Source organism: Pseudonaja textilis, unplaced genomic scaffold, assembly GCF_049901715.1.
Source record: "Pseudonaja textilis isolate UNSWEBS1 unplaced genomic scaffold, rPseTex1.2 PTEXCTG54, whole genome shotgun sequence".
NCBI lineage: Eukaryota > Metazoa > Chordata > Lepidosauria > Squamata > Elapidae > Pseudonaja > Pseudonaja textilis.
The window spans coordinates 10,033-32,782 of NW_028262757.1; the positions used below are offsets into that span (position 1 = coordinate 10,033).

The 22,750-nt window shown below is 42.8% G+C and overlaps 2 protein-coding genes across 3 annotated transcripts in view; both read left to right on the top strand.

Moving 5' to 3' along the window:
- Positions 1-8,626: 8,626 nt before the first annotated feature.
- LOC113454114 (uncharacterized) lies at positions 8,627-22,640 on the top strand. The gene is given in 5 exon segments (XM_087918802.1): positions 8,627-11,044; positions 20,764-22,132; positions 22,134-22,434; positions 22,436-22,468; positions 22,470-22,640. Coding segments are annotated over 5 exon segments (3,639 nt in total). The 5' UTR covers positions 8,627-9,279.
- Positions 16,654-22,750, top strand: part of LOC113454772 (uncharacterized) — a 34,309-nt gene continuing 28,212 nt past the window's right edge. Inside the window, exons 1-2 of one of the 2 annotated variants that reach the window (XM_087918808.1) lie at positions 16,665-16,793; positions 20,389-20,527. The gene's annotated coding sequence lies outside the window, so the exon portion shown is untranslated. Of the gene's footprint in view, positions 16,794-20,388; positions 20,528-22,750 lie in introns of both variants that reach the window. The other variant, XM_087918809.1, reaches the window with a different exon arrangement.

Sequence of the window (22,750 nt, forward strand, 5' to 3'; positions counted from 1 at the left end):
TGGGATGGATGCATGACAATGACAATTTAACAATGTGAGACTGTGACCTCCCAGACTCAGGCAGATTTAGATCGATCTGTTCATCTGTAAACCCAGTTCTGATTCTCGAACTCTGTACCGCTGTGACTGTAAATTGCATGGTCAGGAAGCACGGCTACTTTGGCTCCATGACCAAAAGACTATATGTTGTATCTGAGGAAGGGGTGTTATGTCTCGGGACTGACACAAGTTCCCTATCGGGTCCGTTCGTTCTGCGGTTGTACTGGCTGGCTCGCCGACGGCGGCTATAAAAGCCGGCTGCTAAATTAAACCAGCCGTATTCTATGTTGAGTCTGCCTGTTATTGGCATGCAGGCGTGTCCCAGCCTTATTCCCTGAATAAGCATGTTCTTGAAAATGCTTTCTGAACGGCCTCCCCTTTTCCAAGCTATAACTTGGTTGAAGCCACAGAATTCTCTAACCAGCATCTGCTGAGTTGAAACACTCTGCACAGACCGTTAAGTTGTGGCTCCTCATGGAAAGCGAGAGAAGAAGCAGAAGGATTTCAGGAACTCTCTTTCCTAACTGTTCCAGGGAATTCTATTGCATCAGCATGTCTGTTCATATTATGTCAAGTGAGCACGATGTAGGAAGAAAACATATGAATAGCAAATACTGTATGTTTGGGGCAGTGACAAAGCTGTCACAGAAGTGCAGGTGGCTGTGGAGGGGAGATTAGCTGTGGGAATGTTAGTTGGGAAAGAGTTATTGGTTTTGAATACAGGAGAGCTTGCAAGGAGGGTGCTGAAGGAAGATCCTGGCAAGGTGGGAGTAAATCTAGAGAAGTTATTCCCAACTCCTGCTGTGATCTTCGTTTGCAAATCACCTCCACCATGTGCTGACAGCTGGAGGGTGAGAGCAAAATCAAAGGGGCACAGTGCATTTTAAGTGGATGTTTTGCCTTGAAATGTGAGAAAAAACATTAAACAGTGATGTTTCATTTAAAAGAGCATTCGTAGAGTCATGAATAGCTTTTGAGAAGAAGACAAATAAAGGCAGTGTGGCATTTCTGTAAACATTGGAACAAATGTCTTTACTAGAACATGGAGATAACTATATTCTTTCACTTTTCTCTGGGCCTCATAATTATTTTTAAAATTCATTCAAATTTTTGTGACAAAAATGACATTTTAGCAATGCAGACCAGATGGTCAGATTTTGTTGGGATGGAAGACACCAAAGAAATTCCAAGATTGTTCATTTCACCAACACAGTTCAAAAAAGCAGATTAATTTTTAAGTAGGTCCCACATTGCATGCGATCCCTTTGCAAGGACACTCAGTGACCAGGAGCAGATCAGGACTGGCGTGTGGAGAGCCAGAGAGGCTCTCTTGGCCAGAATCTCAACCTCCAAGTGACTTTGAATTTAATGTGCAAAAATTTCTAAACTTTTAAAATAATAAATTATATTTAATCCATTTTCCTTTCTTTCTCTTTCCTTGGTGTTATATCTTAGTGCACATCTTTATCGTAATAGATATATGATTAAAGAGTTGAGGCTTTATAATGATCTAAAACCTCAAACTTTCTTTGAGGCTATATAAATATATCAGATAAATTTAAATAAAGCCAGCGTAAGAGTCAAGAGGGATAGTATAGAGTACTGGAGCCATTACTGACTGGATGCATCACATGCTGGCCACACCCCATGCCCCATTTAGTGAAGGAAAATTCCCAATATGTCATGACAGCTTACTGTGTGTGGGAGTTTGTGCCCTGGTCTACTGTAATAGATTCCCAATCAGTCATTTCCTCAGAATCATTTGACACCAGAATTGAAATATGTAAAATCTGTGTTCTGTATCTCGCCACCCACCTTTACAACAGTGCACTCACACCTGGAATATACTAGTTGGGCGGAGGACCCACCAAGCCCACTTGAAGGGAGTCAGTGACTTTCTCCTGCTGTACATTCCCTCAGGGAGAGGAGTCTGTGACTTCTCTGAAAACACTGTTCATTAGAGCCTCCCAAAACAATCAGTTAGAAGGACATCAACATAAGAAAAAGTTAACCCAAGTCTCTTTGAATGGCACTCAATGTACAATTGATTCAGGTCAAATCCCATTACAATTTTTCTTAACGATAGCAACACGTAATTATCACATTTCTTCAGCGTTTTCTCGCATAGCACACTCAGCCACTATGGTTTTCCGCCAAACATCTCATAAAAACAACCTAGTACTCCTCCTAGTCAAAATTGGAGGAAAGTGAAAAAGAAGAAGTATAAAGAAAGAGACGATGCCAGAACTAAACCTGCCTCATGTAAAGCAGCAATCATTGCAAGATAGACATATATTAAGCATGCAAGTAGTATTTGTACACTGCTGGATTCCAACAAAGCGTTGGCAGCTTTTCAGAGTGGATCAGTGGCTAGATACTAAGCTTACGTAGATCAGAAAGATTGGCAGTATGTGATTCGAATCATAGCACCACGTAGCGGGTGAGCTCCCATTACTTGTCCCAGGTTCTGTAGCCTAGCAGTTCAAGCATGTAAATGCTGAAATATTAAAAATAGGGATCATTTGGGAGAAGTGGCAGTGTTCGTGTGCCTTCGGTAGTGTTTAATCATGCCAGTCATGACCACAGGAGACGTCTTCAAAGACAGTGCTTCAGCTCTTCAGCTTTGTAACGGAGATGAGCACTGCCCCCTGGAGCCATGAAATGACTAGCACGTATATGTGGTGAATCTTTAACTTTACCTTACAAGTTCAGCATGACAAGATATGCTCTCTGTGAGATATCATCAGGGGAATGTAAATACCTTGACTCACTGGTCCAGAAAATCCTGTCTGAGATTCTTCCTTCTGTGCCCAGTCTGTGGCCCAATTCAGCTACTTGTCAATATTTACTTACAACAAGACTTTAAGTTGTCCCTATACAATTATTGGGGTGCAGAATTGCATCTCAGAGTTTGCTAGTGAGATGTAACTACGTGGTCTGCATGGATAATCACTGGGGACATTGCATGACTGAGCAGAGAACACAAAGTGTACCTCTGTGCTCCCAGCCCAGCACGGTCTTTCCATGCCCAGAGGCCACCCAGTGCAGAGAATAAAAAATGGCATTAGAAGATATGAAACTCCATTTCTGAAGAGGCAGGAAAACATTTCCCAAGCCTGCACCACACATATCTTACACAAGAAGAGACTCCTCTTTGGAAGGCACCTCTTTAATTCACATAAGCATAAGAAGTAGGCGCGGGGAGAAGGTACAGCACAATCAGAATTGCAATGTTCTCTTATTGCATCCAGTTTCGATGGGTGTGTGTGTGTGTGAATGAGTGTTAAGCATGTTCTTCAGGTGGTTGACTTAGGATTCTTCAATGGCTGAGAAGGACTGGATCACCTCAGGTGACCTGGGACGGAGCTCTTCCCTCACAATCAGAGGCTGTGACTTGACCCTACGTGAGAGGCTAATATTTGGAATAGACTCTCCTGCTCGAGCAGGGGATTGGCTAGATGACCTCCCAGATTGCCAACTCTGTTGTTCTGTGATTCCTAAAAGTTCATGTCTAAGCTTCACCAGGGAGTCCTACCCTGGGCTTGAGGAAGAGTGGGAGGCTTGGAAGGAGGATTTTTTAGGGGATCGAAAGAGCAGTTCGCAGAGGCTTGGCAACCCGAAGAGGACAGGCGGCAGTTAGAAGGCACAGAACGTGAGCACTGATGTCCACCACTGCTGCTGGGGGTGTGTGGGGTGGAGGAGAGAGAGAGAGATCCGACCTAACCTCTGTTCTCTCTCTCTCTCACACACACACACACTGCACACAAACGCATGCACATACCAAAACACCACAAGCACACACAAACATGAGTCCCTCACACACACCCTCAAGGTAGCCACATTCCTTCACTACTTGTGACTTTTCAGCTTCGTTTTGGGTGGGGGGAGAGAGACAGTATCCTGCGATCCCAAATAAAAGAAAAATTCATGAGCGTGAGTAGAGGAAAACGGAGTAGAGGATTTTTCCTGCAGACTTGCAGGGATTCCTCCAGGGTCTCTGCTGCTTCACTTTGGCTTGCAAACAGGGGAAAGCAGCCGGTGTTCCTCTTCTCTCCTAAACTCCGTAACTATGCGCTCTGGGAATGTGGTCAGGGAATGTAAACACCTTGGCTCAACCACCAGTTCCTCAACCATTCTTCCTCCTGTGGCCACTCCAAGGTCCAAGTCAATAGTTGTCAATGTTTACTTACAACAAGGCTTTTAAGCTGTCTATACCACTATTTAGGGTGCAAAGACATCTCAGAAATTTGCGAGTGAATCTAACTCTATGGTCTGTGTGGATAATCACTGAGGACTTTCTGTGACTGGCCCGGAGAACACAAAGTGTACCTCCGGCGCTCCCTAATAACACTATATCCACCCTATCCTATACCCTCCCTCACACAGATCAACCTGACATTAATACCTGGTAATATCTTGGAAAACATATCCAGGCAACAAATCTGTGAACACCTAGAAACAAAATAATAACCAGTAGCAAAAATGGGTTGATCAAAAACAGAACATCCTAAACAAACCTTATTTCATTCTTTCACAAAATGACTAAATTGGTGGAGCAGCGAAATGCTGTGGACACATTGTATACTTGGAGGTTTCAGTAAGCATTTGATAAAGTAGGTCACAATACTACTTCTGGAGAAAACTAGAAAAATGTGGGATAGACAGCAGCACACAAGATGGTTCTTAAGTGGCTGACAAATTGTACTCAGCATGTAGTCCTCCAAATGAACACACCCACACGGAGAAATAAGCAGTGGGGTATTCTCCAGATTGAATTTCAGACCTAGCATGACCAAAATCTTCGCAAACTATCTAGACAGGGAATAGAGAGGAACTCATCAGAAGTTTGTAAATGACATAAACTGGCGAGGTGTAGCATCCCGGAAGAACAAGCTCAAGGTCCAAAATAGATTTGACCGGCTCAAGTTTTATGTTTACAGTGCTGGAATTTCGTTTATGTACAGTAAATAGAAGAAAGATGAAAAAACATCTCCCCAAATGCTTGGTGGAGACTGGACTTGAGCGTGTTTCCACCTCCGGTCGCTTCTAGATGGCAGTGAAACATCTGTGCCAAGAAGACTTCCGCATCTTGGTAGCATCTGTGTAGCTTAAAAGGAGTTTTTAAGCCATTGAGTACTTCATTGCTAGAGAAAGGAGGAGGAGATGAAAAGCACAGAGGAACTTCCTCTTCGGATCGTTCGTGGGAGAAGGAGTGGTGCGCAGAACGGCTTCTGTGCTCTTCCCTGGGATGGAGAAGCAGCAGCTGGCAGGTGAGTTGGGGCAGCAGGTGGGAGGAGGTCGGGAGGAATTCCGGGCTGTTCGGTTCCTCCGCAGCCTGGGCAGAAGCAACTGGGCGCCAGAAGCGTGTCGGCTGGGTTCAGCCCTCCCAAGATCCAGGACCGCTGAGGCTGCGCTGTGAGCTGGTGGCTGCGATTCTCTACTGGAAAGATCTCAAGAAGCCTCTTTCAAGCGACAGTGGATCCTTTAGGAATGGCTCCCCTACAGAGTTGCTGGGGGCTCCGTACGGAGGTCTTCAAGGAAGATTGGACAGCATTTGTTCAGAATGGAATTGGGTCTCCTGCCTGAACAGGAATGGACTGAAGACCTCAAGGTCCCAACTCAATAATTCTGTGGACCTGATGTTTTCCAGACGACTTCTTTCATCAAGATTGATGTGTCAGCAATCCTCTGGGTTATTTTTCTTCATTTCTAGCTTACAAGCACACCATGTTTTCTATTGGTTCCCACCCATCCAGCCATATTCAGCAGTTCAACTGTGTAAATGCAGCAATTTTTAAAAATAACTAGTAATCCCTTACATGGTAACTGAGTGCAGTCCCAATTACAGTCACTAAGTGAGGATGTCTGAGGAGTTGTGTTTCTGCCCTTACTTAGGAGCTCATAAACTGCAGGTAATAATTCTTCAAATCTTGCGAAACTTGAGGGCATCATTTCATCAGTTAAAGTCCCCACATATGTACGAAAGCTGGTGTCCTTCACGGATTGACAGGTGTAGCTCAATAAAGACAAGTATAGGTGTTGATAGCTCAATGCATTTATTAGTCTGAATAAATACTTGTCCCTCCTAAGAAGGAAGGAACCAGGGTATGGTGTAAGGCAGATATTTAGTATTCAATGTTTCTGCAGAAATTCCAGTCCGAAAACACACAGATTATTGATTCATTTAGGATGGTAACTTCTTTATAAACATAATAAAATGAGTGAAGTTTTAATACCAATTTGTAGATTCTTTCAACATTTAAAATACAGCAAAAACAAGCAGCAGCAGCTCAGAGTGAATAACGGTTTCTTAAAAACAAGCATGTTAGTTTCAGTTTCCAAATCTCCCCAAAACACCTGATAAACCACACCAAACATCATCTCCCATTGGCTGGTTTGTTGTGTGCCTCACCCATGACATTAACCATGTCTCCTTAAGTTAATGAATATAATCAATATTTATTGTTCTTTCTTTTTTTCAATGCATAGAGACAGCTGTGCCAGTAGATAAGATATAAATGTGAAAATCTTTCCCAGGGCGTCCAGAATATGCAGTCATGAAAATATTACTCTCCTTGACTTCTATGATTTTGTATCTGGACATAGTAAAATCATTGAGTCCACTTGAAGTTCTTAAGTCGGTAAATACAACCACAGATGAACAACAACACATGACATAGCCCATCAGAGTCATCATTTATTTTGTAAAAGCCCAAGCTTCAGAAGTCATGTGGCAGAGAAAATGTACTGATTCAATTTGAGCTCCATTACTTACAACTATATAGCCTAGCGATTAGAAAGCATGTAAAAATGAAATGAAAAAATATGGACCACTTTGGTGCAGAAAGATAACAGCGTTCGTAAGCCTTGGTGTTTTTACTCATGCGGCCCACATGACTATAGAATGTCTTCGGGTCTTGGACAGTGTGTTGACTCTTCCAGCTTTGTAGTAGAGATGAGCACTGCCTCCTAGGCAGAAAGCGACTACTTTATATGTGCGAGAGGAACCTTAACCTTTACCTAACAAATAGCCACAATTAAATATACATAATCCTTGTCTTCCAACCACTAACATATATATTACATGTAATTAGTGGAATTTTTTTATATATCCGTGTGCATCACATACTGGCTTTTTCCCAATTGTACTCCTCTTTTTCCCCATTTGTTGGGGGGGTTCTACATTGCGCTTTGTCTTAAACAATATCATTTCTCTCTTTGTAATTCTTCCTCCACTTTTCATAAATACATTTAAACATCAATAACTTGTTTCTTCCTTCAATGTATTGTTATCCCCTGCTGAATCGCTAATATTTTTAATATTTTAAAAAACATAAATATTCACCATAATTTCAATATCTCAATGTTCTAGAAACAACAACAAAATGATGTGTCAAAGTTTAATCAGTCTCTAAGGATTATGTCTCTAGTACTCCTGGTCTCCTTTTTCCTTTATCACCTTATTATTTTACTGCTCATAGGATGTTCTGTCAAGTAGCATTAGTAATCCAAGTCGATTGCCCAGCAAGTTTCCATGAATCTTTTTAAATCAGCCTTCCAGTGAACAATTTCATTGCGATATTACGTGTTGTAATTCAGTTGTCTTAAGATCTTCAAAAGAGCGCATTAGATATTCCAGAAACACTCACAGCCCTTTCTACACAAATGAGTCAAAGTCAGTGGTCTTCCAGGTGTTACTTATTTTTTCGGCTCCTTTCCTTTGTTTATATTAAACAATTGTAAAAACTTTCCTTGTGGAGCTTTACACTGCGTTAATATTCCTCAGTAGAGGGCTCCTTGCTTAAATTCCAACATTAAACAGGGTGCAAAATCAAACAGCTGATTGTCAACAGATGGTGGGGAGGGTTAAAAATAAATAAAAAGCAGTTTCTCTCAATAATCACTTTTCAAGGCGTTAAGTCTTTTCCAGAGGTTTCTCTGTTTTTTAAAGCACCATTAGATACTTTCATCTTTCAGCTAGTCTTTAAAATCTTTCTCCACATGTATCCAGTAGCTGCTTTCTTAATGTTTGGAGATTATTTTTCCAACTTCAATGTTTATCTTTGAATCAAAGTTGAGACATCTCACCCATTCAATGCTCTGTCTAAACCACTCCAGCATAATTCTTATCGTCCCAGTTGTCACAGCTTGCGACTTGCCAAAATGTTAACTCATCCCTGCTGCCACATTTGGGAGGCTCTGCATCCTAATGAGAAATTGTGGTTTCATAAATGATAATGAAACACCTGCTTCTTCCTTCACTACCTCTCCAGAGGCAGCTTTGACTCTTAGGGTCTCCAGCAAGCAGATACCGGCTGGTTTTCACAGGCACAATGGAGCTCACTATTTTTAGCCGTTCGGCCACTGTGCCAACAATCTCTCACCATTTACAAGGCTTTTCAGAAAAGATTGGACGACCACTTCTCTATGATATTATAGGGTCTCCCTCTTAGCTGAGCTGCATTAGGCGATCTTCTCCAAGGTCCTTCAATTCTATTATTCTATTCTATTTACTGTTGCAATGATATTTATAATACCCTGTTAAAGTAAAACCATAGAAATGAAAGAGAGTGTACTTTCTTTTTCACTTGACTGTATTTGAAAACAATCATTTGCACTGCTAAGAATTTGTGATTGACCCAGTCAACAACTGAATTTCATCATCTTTCATTGTAATGTAAATGTAATATTTTTCTTTTTTTCTCATCTTCTGCAACCATTAAAGATACTCTTTTATTTCAATCTTATAGACAAAGAGGATGGCAATAAGAGCATTCTGGACAACAGAGTATAACAAGCAACATTGAATAGCACAGCAAGTCAGTCCAGAAATAAAAATATTTTCCATTTCCTTCAGAATTTCCACACAATTCTTCACTTTCCTTAGCTGGTGAGAGAGAAAAGAGAGAAAATTAAGAACAGATTCCTAGCTGGGAAAGATAGAGGGTGAAATTCAAGCATACGTTACATGAAAAGTAGAAGCAACAGAGATTATTTTTCCGTTTAGCAATAGAGGGAAGTGAAAAAGTCAGTGGATAAGAAAAGGTCAACTGGAAAGCCATGTAGAGCAGACAGTGCTGCGGGCTTCATTCTGGAAGGAAGAAAATCACCAGTAAATCAAAGAATCACTAAACAAGGGATCATCCAGATTTTTTACCTCAAGAATATTAGTTGTGGAAACGCTCCATAGATGTCCCAGTTGTGGGAAAGATACAACTTGCAAATCACAGCTGATTATGCATGAGAGGATCCAGACTGGAGAAAAGCCTTAAATATACTCTGAATTTGGCAAAACCTTTGGTCAGAACAACTCCATTTTGTTTCATGGAAGGTACCACACAGGAGAGAAGCCCTACAAGTGCTCCCAATGCAGTAAATGCTTTAGTGAGCAGGGCAACATGGACTCACATCAAGGAGAAACGGTTTGAATGTCCTGATTGTGGGAAATGTTTCTGTGATAATTCCAGGCTGGTGACACACCAGAGGACTCACACAGGAGAGAAACCCTTTGAATGTCCTGATTGTGGGAAAAGTTTCAGTCAGAGTTCCAACCTGGTGAAACACCAGAGGACACACACAGGAGAAAAGCCCTTTGAATGTCCTGATTGTGGGAAAAGCTTCAGTTGGAATTTCAGCCTGGTTACACATCAGAGGACTCACACAGGAGAGAAACCCTTTGAATGTCCTTATTGCGGGAAAGGTTTCTATGATAATTTCAGCCTGGTGAGACACCAGAGGATTCACACAGGAGAGAAACCCTTTCATTGTCCTGATTGTGGGAAAAGTTTCTGTCAGAGTTCCAACCTGGTGGCACACCAGAGGACACACACAGGAGAGAAACCCTTTCAATGTCCTGACTGTGGGAAAAGTTTCTATGATAATTCCAGCCTGGTGAGACACCAGAGGATTCACACAGGAGAGAAACCCTTTGAATGTCCTGACTGTGGGAAAAGTTTCAGTCAGAGTTCCAACCTGGTGAAACACCAGCGGATTCACACAGGAGAGAAACCCTTTCAATATCCTGATGGTGGGGAAGGTTTCTGTGATTCCAGCCTGGTGACACACCAGAAGACTCACACAGAAGAGAAGCCCTTTGAATGTCCTTATTGTGGTAAAAGCTTCAGTTGGAATTCCAGCCTGGTGATACACCAGAGGACTCACACGGGAGAGAAACCCTTTCATTGTCCTGATTGCGGGAAAAGTTTCTGTGATAATTCCAGCCTGGTGACACATCAGAGGACTCACACAGGAGAGAAACCCTTTGAATGTCCTGATTGTGGTAAAAGTTTCAGTCAGAGTTCCAGCCTGCTGACACACCAGAGTACTCACACAGGAGAGAAACCCTTTGAATGTCCTGATTGTGGGAAAAGTTTCAGTTTGAATTCCAGCCTGGTGAGACACCAGAGGACTCACACAGGAGAGAAGCCCTTTCAATGTCCTGATTGTGAGAAAAGTTTTAGTTCAAATTCCAATCTGGTGATACACCAGAGGACTCACACAGGAGAGAAACCCTTTGAATGTCCTGATTGCGGGAAACGTTTCTGTGATAATTCCAGCCTAGTGACACATCAGCGGACTCACACAGGAGAGAAGCCCTTTGAATGTCCTGACTGCGGGAAAAGTTTCAGTCAGAGTTCTAGCCTGGTGAGACACCAGAGGACTCACACGGGAGAGAAGCCCTTTGAATGTCCTGATTGCAGGAAAAGTTTTAGTCGGAGTTCCAGCCTGGTGACACACCAGAGGACTCACACAGGAGAGAAACCCTTTGAATGTCCTGACTGTGGGAAAAGCTTCAGTTTGCATTCCAGCCTGGTGATACACCAGAGGACTCACACAGGAGAGAAGCCCTTTGAATGTTGTGATTGCGGGAAAAGTTTCCGTCAGCGTTCCAGCCTAGTGACACACCAGAGAACTCACACAGGAGAGAAACCATACAAGTGTCCAGACTGTGGGAAAGATTTCAGTATTAAAGCTAGCGTTCTAAATCATATGCTTATACACACAGGTGAGAAACCATTTGAATGTTCCGAGTGTGGATGGTGCTTCAGGAAACATTCCACCCTTATCGCACACAAGAAAATGCACACAAGGCCCCAAGTGATGAGTGTAGGGAAGGTTTGAATTTCATTTCTAATGTCCCATTTTAAATCCAGGTGAGAAATTGACTGTTTAACTTGACTACAAAGTATTTGTCTAATTTTTTGTAGGCAAATATGGTTTAGACAGGAAGGAGGAAAGAAAAAATTGTGACATATTAGTTTGATAATGACTATCTGCTCATCACCAGCAGAATTTGCTGGATATAGAAAGTCCTCGAGCTACGAATGCATTGCAGCCTGCCCATTCAATCCGTAACTTGAGAATTAGTGGGAGTGAATCTCATACATTGAACGACATCACTTCCTGCTTCTTCTCTTGCATTTGCTGCTTTCTCACCCCATATCAGCCTGATGAGGCCTCCAGCACCGAGAAAGCAACCTCGAGAAGCTGCGTACAGCCTCTCGAGGCTACTTTCTTGTCAGCAAAGAACTTGAGGATTGTGTTCCTGTAGGCTTTGGCAGCCCTTTGCAAAAAGCCTTTCCCTGTAGGATAAGAACAGGGCTTCAGAGGAGTGTGTCTGCTCCTCCCAGGCTCCACTGGTGCCAACAAAAGCTTTTTTCAAAGGGCTGCAGAAACCTACAGGAACAATCTCCCTGCAGGCTTCGGCAAGGAATCAGCAAACGGAGGGAAGAACTGAAGGACCGAAGCCTTCCATTGGTTTGCAAATGTCTAGGCCTCAGTTTGCAGAGAATAGAGGCCTAAAGTGTGAGATTACACAAGGTTTCGGGCGACTGATCTTGCATGATCTCATGGTACGTTAGGCCTCTGTTCTCTGCAAATGCAGACAAAGAAACTATAACAGAGATATCTTTGGAAGGTAAGTGACTCCACAAGCGAAGTGCCTGGGAAGACCTGGCCGGGGGTGGTGGGGCAGAGTAGGCGGGGTGAATGTTGCAGATCCTCTGCGGTCATTCGTAAGAGTGAACAACTGCCGTGGAGCTCCAATATTCATAATTTCAGGATTTGTTTGTAAATTCCAGGGGGTGCTTATCACATAACTTTGAATGTTCACTAAGGGAACACTCATAACCTGGGGATTACCTGTATTTATTTTTGCAGAAATTGTGAAAAATATTTTTTTGAGTGTTCATTGCATTTTTATAATGGTGGATGATAAATATGCCACGTACAGAGTCCCTGCCTTTTTCTCCCTGGGTACCCCAAGAGTTTCAGGCCCAGAATTCCCCAGCCAGCGTCTCTTGGGGATAGGACCACTAAGGCTATAGTTGCAGATTGCGGCTCCTCATATAAGGAGAAAATGAGAGGAGAAGAGAAGCAGAAGCGTTTCAAAGTTCATCTTTTCCAAACAGTTCCAGGAATTCAGAAAATCAAGCATGTCTGTTCATATTGTGTCAGGAATGAGGCACGCAAGTAGAAAAAACTATATGAATAGCAAGTATATTTGGGGGAGTTTGGGGCAGTGACGAAACTTGTGTAAAATATCAAATGTAAAGGCTGTTGTGCCATGCAGGAGACCTTCATGGAGAAGACCTATCGGAATATTGAGTTGAGGAGAAAGGAATTGTGGTTTTGAGCACAGGATTTCCAGTTTATTTGCAACTCTTGCTGTGACCTCCTTTGCTTGGAGTTGCCTCCTTGTTGCCCTTTGAGAGCTGGGGCCTGAGAGCAGCATCAATGGACTGATAATTGTGTGGTTCCCCCCTCCCCCCTTGGTCGGGAGATGTGAGGGGAAAAATTGTATAGTAGATAATTTTTAATTTCTAAAACAGCACTGCGTAAGAACCTTGAATAGCTTTTGAGAAAGACAAATAAAGGAAAGTGTCAGAATTTCTGTGAACAGAACATGTTTCCTCTTCTTTCACTTGTCCCTCAGGGCTCCTTAATGTTATTTTCAAAAATGTATCCTTCAAATATAGGAAGGAACTTTTTTTTTTAGCAGCGGAAGTGATATTTTAGCTAGGCAGATGAATGATCCTGGTTTTTCTGAGATTGGAAGACACCAAAGAATTCCAATATTTATTTCCCTAACACCAGTCAGAAAGACAGGTTATAATTTTTTAAACAGCTCTCATTACGTGAAGGACACCCAACAACCAGGACCGGGCCAGGTGTGTGGAGAAACCAAGAGGCTCTTGGCCTGAGTCTTAACTTGAAGAACTTTCAAATTTAAACATGTGCAAAATTTCTAAAATTTAAAATAGTAAAAACATATTTAATCCGTTTTTCCTTGATGTCACATTTTAGTGCACCATCTTTATCGTATCTCATCTTATTATATTTAGGAGTTGGAAATGCTTTGCAATGATCCCAAAGCCTCTGAATCTCTCACAGGGCTATATAAAGATATCAAGCAACATTAAATAAAGGCAACTGTTGGAAGAAATATTCAGCTCCAGTTCCAAGCTGGGAGAAAGGCACTGGAGACAAAATGGAGGCTGGGGGCTGAACCACATGGGTTTTGGACAGCTGACCATATGGAGTTGGTTAGGAGTCAGAAACCCTTTCAATGTTCCCAAAGCCAACCTAAGAGTCAGAGGGGATTATCTACAGCAGGGGTCACCAACCTTTTGGACCTCAGGGACCACCAAACTCATAATTTTAAATCCCGCCAACTACTACTATGAATTTTGACTGATGGTGGCTTGCTGACGTTGATGGGAAAGTCGGTCCCATATTCCAGAGCTGCAGTAGTCACAAGACTGGCTGTTGATGACCAAAGGGCCAGTCCTGTGACTACTGCAGCTCAGGAATATGGGACCGACGTTCCCACAAATGTCAGCAAGCCACCCTAGGGGTGGATTTCCCTCCCCGCCGTTGGTTTTGCCTTCTACCATGTTTCTTAGACCCCGAAAAAATGGCTAGGCTGTCTTGCTGAGGGGTGTCCTACTTTTTCCCAACACGCCTTGCCTGACCCCCCAGTCTGCTTTTTTCACGGCCAAAAAGCGAGTGACACGCCTTGCCTGGCTCCCTGCTGGCCAAACACTGATGCTCCACCACTGACGCTGGGGGGCATGGAGGGAGGGAGAGGGAGAGATCCAATCTAACCTTGGAGGGCTGGCGTTCTCTCTCTCTCTTGTACACACATGCACACACACACACACACACACACACACACAGAGGTCCCTCACACACACCCCTTTCAAGGCAGCCACATTCCTTCACTAACCTGCTTTTCAGCTCCATTCTCGGGTAGACGGGGAGAGAGAGACGTATCCTGCGATCCCAAATAAAGAACGATTGATTGGTAGGAAAACGGGGTGGGGGATTTTCCTGTAGACTTTTGGGGGGAATTTTCCCAGGGTCTCTGCTGCTTCTGCTTTTGGCTGCATGCAAGGAAAGCAGCAGAAGTCTTTCTCTCCCCCAAACTCCGCCAACTATGCGCTTTGTGTGATATGGTCAAGGAATGTAAACACCTTGACACAACTCACTGGTCCAGAAATTCCTCTCCGATTCTTCCTCCTGTGGCCACTCAGGTCCAATGTTTAGTTACAAGACTTTTAGCTGTCTATACCGCTATTGGGGTGCAAGGGCATCTCAGAAGTTTGCGAGTGAATCTAACTCTATGGTCTGTGTGGATAATCACTGGGGACTTTCTATGACTGAGCGGAGAACACAAAGTGTACCTCCGTGCTCCTAGCCCAGCACTATATCCACCCTATCCTATACCCTCCCTATGCTCAGACTGAAGAAACTGGCTGTCAACTCACAAAGCATCCCTGACCTGCTCTCCTGTTGCCAAAGGCAAGGGGGATAGGAAAGCGAACTTCACAGGTACATCAAGGAGCTGGCATTTCAGTCAAAACAAGGCACATTCCAACTGATGACACTGAGGTCGTCTCCACGGAAACCTAAATTGCTTCTTTGGGGAATGTGACTGACAGGGTCAGAGGTAAAGCCCGAATTAACAGGTCAGAATCGGCTTCATTTGGTCCGTGCAGTCATGAAGATCCTAATAACTGGACTTCTTTTGAAGCTCGGCTTGAAACTGATGATTTAATTAGGGCATCTTTTGGAACCCTGACACTGGCCTTGGGAGATATGCAAACTCCATGACTAAAGAGGTGAGGGGAAGATGTCTCCCAGGTCTGCAGCATGTGCATCCTATTCAGAGGAGACTCAGACAAATCTTGCTAATTCACAGGACTATAAGAAGGGGGGAGAAGGTACAAAGAAAATACTTTACATGTCACCCAAAAAGAACATCACACAACTTATCAAAAACAGAACCATGAGTGCCAGATTAGGAATGCAAAAAAATAAAGTAAGAGAATATCTTGTCAGCTCTAGATCAATTCAAATCACTGGGTCTGGATGGACGGCATCCCAGAGTTCTGAAGGAACCAGCAAAGGTGATTTCAGAACCATTGAAAGATACGTTTCAAAGATCTTGAAGTATGGGGAAACTAGAGTTAGTCCTCAACTTACAACATTTCATTTAGTGACTTAGGTTACAATGACACTGAAACAAATGACTTATGACCATTTATCACACTTCTGACCATTGTAGCACCCCCATGGTCATATGAGTTACATTCGGATGCTGAACAGCTGACTCAGATTTATGACGGGTGTAGTGTCCCAGAGTCTTGTGATCTTCTTTTGTGACCTGCTGACAAGGAATGTTAATGGGGAAACCAGATTCACTCACTTGACGACTGTTATTACCATGTTACTAATTTAACCACATACATTTTGGGCTCAACTGTGGTTGTACATTCCGGACTATCTGTAGCAGGATGGAAAAGTGCTGATGGGATTCCCATCTTCAAAAAAAAAAAAAAGGGGTGTGGGGGGGAGAAATCCAGAAAATTACACACAGATCAACCTGACATTAATACCTGGTAACATCTTGGAAAATATATCCAGGCAACAAATCTGTGAACACCTAGAAGCAAACAAAATAATAACCAGTTGCCAACATGGGTTGATCAAAAACAGATCATGCCAAACAAACCTTATTTAATTCTTTGACAAAATGACTAAATTAGTGGACCAGCAAGTGCTGTGGACATCGTATTCTTAGATTTTAGTAAAGCACTTGATTTTTTTCCTACCTCGTGGTTTCTTTTTCTATCTGAGGAGGGGGTCCAAGATGGATTCCTAAGTGGCTGACAAATTGTACTCAACATGTAGTCCTCAATGGAACTACACCCACACGGAGGGAAATAAGCAGTGGGGTATTCTCAGATTGAATTTCAGACCTAGCACTGACCAAAATCTTCATAAACTATCTAGACAGGGAATAGAAGGGGAACTCATCAAGTTTGTAAATGACACTAAACTGGCAGGAATTGCCAACATCCCAGAAGACAAGCTCAAGGTCCCAAAAAGATTTGACAGGCTCAAGTTTGTAGGCTTTACGGTACTGGAGATTTCGTTTATATACAGTAAATAGAAGAAGATGAAAACATCTCCCAAATGCTTGGTGGAGATTGGACAGGCGTGTTTCCACCTCCGGTCGCTAGATGGCGGTAAGGAAACATCTGTGCCAAGAAAGACTTCCACATCTTAGTGGCATCTGTGCTTGAGCTTAAAAAAGGAGTTTTTAAACCATTGAGTACTTCATTGCTAGAAAGGAGGGGAGGAGATGAAAAGCGCAGAGAGGAACTTCCTCTTCCGGATCGTTCGTGGGAGGAAGGTGGTGCGCAGAGCGGCTTCTGTGCTCTTCCTAGGATGGAAGCAGCAGCTGGCAGGTGAGTTGGGGGCAGCAGGTGGGAGGAGAGTCCGGGAGCAAGTCGGGCTGTTCGGTTCCCTCCGCGGCCTGGAAGCAGAGAAGCAACTGGGCTGAAGCGTGTCAGCTGCAGGTTCCTTCCCTCCCCAGATCGGAGCCCGCTGGGGCTGCAGGCTGTGAAACTGGTGGCTGCGATTCTCTGCTGGGGGGAAGATCTCAAAAGCCTCTTTCAAGCGACGGTGGATCCTTTGGGAATGGCTCCCCTCCAGAGGTTGTGGGGGCTCCGTGACTGCAGGGTCTTCGGAGGAGATTGGACAGCCGTTTGTTCGGAATGAAATTGGGTCTCCTGCCTGATCAGGGGATGGACTAGAAGACCTCCAAGGTCCCCCCAACTCAATAATTCTGTAGCGGACCTGATGTTTTCCGGGCAACAACATCGGATTGATGTGTCGCTTGATCTTGTCTGGGTTGTTTTCCTTCCATTTCTAGCTTACAAGCACCGTGTTTTCCTATTGGTTCCCCCATCCGTGTATTCAGCAGGTTCAACTGTGCTTAAATGCATCAGTTTTTTAAAAATAGCTATTGATCGCCCCCTTAGTGACAAAGATGCCAGTCCCAATTGCAGTCAGTAAGTGAGGACTACTTCAATTGGGATGTCACCAAAGGGGTTGTGGAAGGCATTTTCTGCCCTTACTTGTAGCTTATGGCTTCCACAGGTAAAACTGGTGCTTCAAATCTTGCAGAGGCTTGAGGCATCATTTCATCAGTTAAAGTCCCCACATATGTACAGCTAGTGTCATGCAGATTGACAGGTGTAGCTCAATAAAAGACAAGTATGGGTGTTGATAAGCCAATGCATTTATTAGTCTGAATAAATACTTGTCCCTCCTAAGAAGGAAGGAACCCAGAACATAGTGTAAGGCAGATATTTATTGTTAAAGTTTCTGCAGAAATTCAAGTCCAGAAAACACACAGATGACTGATTCAGCAGGATCATTAACTTCTTTATAAACATAATAAAATGAGTGAAGTTTACAATACCATTTGTAGATTCTTTCAACACAAAGTAAGCAAAAACAAGCAGCAGCAGCTCAGAGCAGATAACAGTTTTAGCAAGCAAGCATGTTAGTTTCAGTTTCAATCTCCGCAAAGCACACAGAGCCAAACCACACCCAGGCTGTCATCTCCCATTGGCTGGTTTGTTGCCATGCTTACTCACTTGCTGACTTGTTAACCAGGTCTCTGCCAGTTAATGAATATAATCTGACATTTATACATTTCTTTGCTTTTGCTTTATTACATAAGAGACAGCTGGCACTTGACAGATAAGATATAGAAATGTAGAAAATCTCTCCCCAGGACGTCCAGATATACAGTCATGTGAAAAAGAAAGTACACTCTCCTTGACTTCTATGATTTTACATATCAGGACATAATAAAAATCATTTGGTCCTTAGAAGTTCTTAAAAGTCGGTAAATACAACCACAGATGAACAACAACACATGACATATTACATCAAGTCATCATTTATTTTGTAAAAAGAAAGCCAAAACAGAGAAGTCATGTGTGAAAAAATGTATGAGTCAATAATTTGAGCTCCCGTTACTTGTCCCAGCTTCTGCCAACCTAGCAGTTCAAAAGCATGTAAAAATGTAAGTAGAAAAATATGGGACACTTTGGTGGAAAGATAACAGCGTTCCGTAAGCCTTCGGTGTTTACTCATGCCGGCCACATGACTATGGAGATGTCTTCGGGTCTTCGGACAGTGTTGACTCTTCAGCTTTGTAATGGAGATGAGCACTGCCTCCTAGAGCCGGAAACGACTAGCACATATGTGCGAGGGGAACCTTAACCTTTACCTAACAATAATAATACAATTAAATATACATAATCCTTGTCTTCCAACCACTAACCTTAACATGCACATTGTAATTATGTTAGATTCTTTTATATATCCGTGTGCATCATACTATTTTCCCAATTGTACTCCTCTTTTTTCCCCATTTGTTGGGGGGGGGGGGTTTCTACATTCGCAGCTTTGTCTTTAAACAATATCATTCTCTCTTTATGATTCTTTATCACTTTTTCCATAAATACATTTAAACATCAATAACATTTCTTCATACAATGTATTTGTTATCCCCTGCTGAATCACTAATATTTTAATATTTTAAAAAATACTAAATATTCCACCATAATTCCAATATCTCAATGTTCTAGAAACAACAATAAGGCCAATTATTAATAAAGTTTAATCAGTCTCAGGATTATATCTCTAAGTACCCTGGTCTCCTTTTTTCTTTTTCTTCTATCACCTTTCTTCTTTTACCTCATAGGATGTTCTATCAAGTAGCATTAGTAATCCAAATCCAAATTGCCCAGCAAGTTTCCTCAAATCTTTTAAATCAGCCTTCCAGTGAACAATTTCAATACAGTATTACGTATTTGTAATTCAGTTTGTCTTAAAGATCTTCAAGAAGCGCATTAGATATTTCCAAACATCCACATTGCCTACTGAAATAGAGTCAAAGTCAAGTGGTCTTCCAGGTGTTACTTATTTTCGCTCCTTTCCTTTGTTTATATTAAACAATTGTCACTTTCCCTTGTGTTTCCTACACTGCCGTTAATATTCCTCCAGTAGAGGGCTCCCTTGCTCCAAATTCCAACATTAAACAGGGTGCAAAAATCAAACAGCTGATTGTCAACAGATGGTGGGGAGGGGTTAAAAATAAAAATAAGAAAACCAGTTTCTCTCAATAATCACTTTTCAAGACGTTAAATCTTTTCCAGAGTTTCTCTGTTTTAAAGCTTCCATTAGATATGTCTTTCACAGCTGAGTCTTTAATCTTTCTCCATGTATCCAGTAGCTGCTTTCTTAATATTTGGAGATTATTTTTTCAAATTATTTTATCTTTAGAATAAAAGTTGGAAGGTATCTCACCCAGTTTCAATCTTCTGTCTATAAACCACTCCAGCATAATTCTTATTGTCCCAGTTGTCACAGCTTGTGACTTGCCAAAATGGCCGTCATCCCTGCTGCCATTTGGGAGAGCTTTCTTTGGCCCTAATGAGGAAATTGTGGTTTCCTCGTGACCAATGAAGCACCTCTTCTTCCTTCACTACCTCTCCAGGGCAGCTTTGACTCTGTAGGGTCTCCCAGCAAGCAGATACCGGCTGGTTTTCACAGAGCTCGGCGGAGCTCCGCTATTTTTTAGCTGTTCCCGCCACTGTGCCAACCAATCTCACCATTTGAGGCTTTTCAGAAAAGATTGGACAGCCACTTCTCTGAAATGGTATAGGGTCTCCTGCTTGACTAGGGGCTGCATTAGACGATCTTCTCCAAGGTCCCTTCCAATTCTATTATTCTATTCTGTTCTGTTGCAATGATATTTATAATACCCTGATAAGTAAAACCATAGAAATGAAAGAGAGGGTACTTTCTTTTTCACTTGACTGTATTGGAAAACAATCATTTGCACTGCTAAGAATTTATGATTGACCCAGTCAACAAGTGAATTTCATCATTTTTCATTGTAATGTAAATGTTTTTCTTTTTTTCTCATCTTCTGCAACCATTAAAGAATTTATTTCAATTGAATTTATTTCAATCTAATAGACAAAGAGGATGGCAATAAGAACACTCTGCACAACCCAGAATAACAAGCAACATTGAATAGCAAAGCAAGTCAGTCCAGAAATCAAAATATTTTCCATTTCCTTCAGAGCACCACACAATTCTTCACCTTCCTCAGCAGGTGAGACAGAAACGAGAGAAAATGAAGAAGAGATTTCTAGCTGGGAAAAGTAATGTGTGAAAATCAAGCATACGTTACATGAAAAGTCAATGGAGATTGACGGAGATTCCGTCAGAGTTCCTATCTGGTGACACACCAGAGGATTCACACAGGAGAGAAGCCCTTTGAATGTCCTGACTGCGGGAAAAGTTTCAGTGATATTTCCAGCCTGATGACACACGAGAGGATTCGCCCAGGAGAGAAGCCCTTTGAATGTCCTGTATGTGGGAAAAGTTTCAGTAGAAATTCCGGCCTGGTGAGACACCAGAGGATTCACACAGGAGAGAAGCCCTTTGAATGTCCTGACTGCGGGAAAAGTTTCCGTCAGAGTTCCAGCCTGGTGACACACCAGAGGATTCACACAGGAGAGAAGCCCTTTGAATGTCCTGACTGCGGGAAAAGTTTCAGTACAAATTCCAGCCTGGTGACACACCAGAGGATTCACACAGGAGAGAAGCCCTTTGAATGTCCTGATTGTGGGAAAAGTTTCCGTCAGAGTTCCAGCCTGGTGACACACCAGAGGATTCACACAGGAGAGAAGCCCTTTGAATGTCCTGACTGTGGGAAAAATTTTAGTGATAATTCCAGCCTCGTGGTACACCAGAGGATTCACACAGGAGAGAAGCCCTTTCAATGTCCTGACTGCGGGAAAAGTTTCAGTAGAAATTCCAGCCTGGTGATACACCAGAGGACACACACAGGAGAGAAGCCCTTTGAATGTCCTGACTGTGGGAAAAGTTTCAGTGCGAATTCCGGCCTGGTGACACACCAGAGGATTCACACAGGAGAGAAGCCCTTTGAATGTCCTGACTGCGGGAAAAATTTCAGTGATAATTCCAGCCTGGTGAAACACCAGAGGATTCACACAGGAGAGAAGCCCTTTGAATGTCCTGACTGCGGGAAAAGTTTCAGTGAGAATTCCAGCCTGGTGACACACCAGAGGATTCACACAGGAGAGAAGCCCTTTGAATGTCCTGACTGCGGGAAAAGTTTCAGTACAAATTCCCACCTGGTGACACATCAGAGGATTCACACAGGAGAGAAGCCCTTTGAATGTCCTGATTGCGGGAAAAGTTTCCGTGAGAATTCCAGCCTGGTGACACACCAGAGGATTCACACAGGAGAGAAGCCCTTTGAATGTCCTGACTGCGGGAAAAGTTTCAGTGAGAATTCCAGCCTGGTGACACACCAGAGGATTCACACAGGAGAGAAGCCCTTTGAATGTCCTGACTGTGGGAAAAGTTTCAGTACAAATTTCCACCTGGTGACACACCAGAGGATTCACACAGGAGAGAAGCCCTTTGAATGTCCTGACTGTGGGAAAAGTTTCAGTACAAATTCCAGCCTGGTGACACACCAGAGGATTCACACAGGAGAGAAGCCCTTTGAATGTCCTGACTGCGGGAAAAGTTTCAGTACAAATTCCAGCCTGGTGACACACCAGAGGATTCACACAGGAGAGAAGCCCTTTGAATGTCCTGACTGTGGGAAAAGTTTCAGTGAGAATTCCAGCCTGGTGAGACACCAGAGGATTCACACAGGAGAGAAGCCCTTTGAATGTCCTGACTGGGAAAAGTTTCAGTACAAATTCCAGCCTGGTGACACACCAGAGGATTTACACAGGAGAAAAACTCTTTGAATGTCCTGATTGCGGGAAATGTTTCTATGATCATTCCAGCCTGGTGAAACACCAGAGGACTCACACAGGAGAGAAGCCCTTTGAATGTCCTGACTGTGGGAAAACTTTCAGTCAGAGTTCCAGCCTGGTGACACACCAGAGGATTCACACAGGAAAGAAGCCCTTTGAATGTCCTGACTGCGGTAAAAGTTTCTATGGTAATTGCAGCCTAGTGAGACATCAGAGAATTCAACACAGGAGAGAAACTGTATGAGTGTCCTGACTTTTGGAAATAGTTTCTGTTGGAATTCCAGAGTGGTGATACACCTAAGAACTCACACAGGAGAGAAACCATAGGAGTGTATCAAGTCCACAGCATATGAATCCTATTCTGAAGAGGCTCAGAGGGACACCTCCTTAATTCACAGGAGTATAAGAACAGGGATTAGGTTATAAAGAAGATAATTTGCATGTTTTTTCACTGATAAAGAAAAACACGAATCAACTTATCAAAACAGAACTGCAACTGACAGGTTAGGAATGCAAATTAGAATATGGAAAAATAA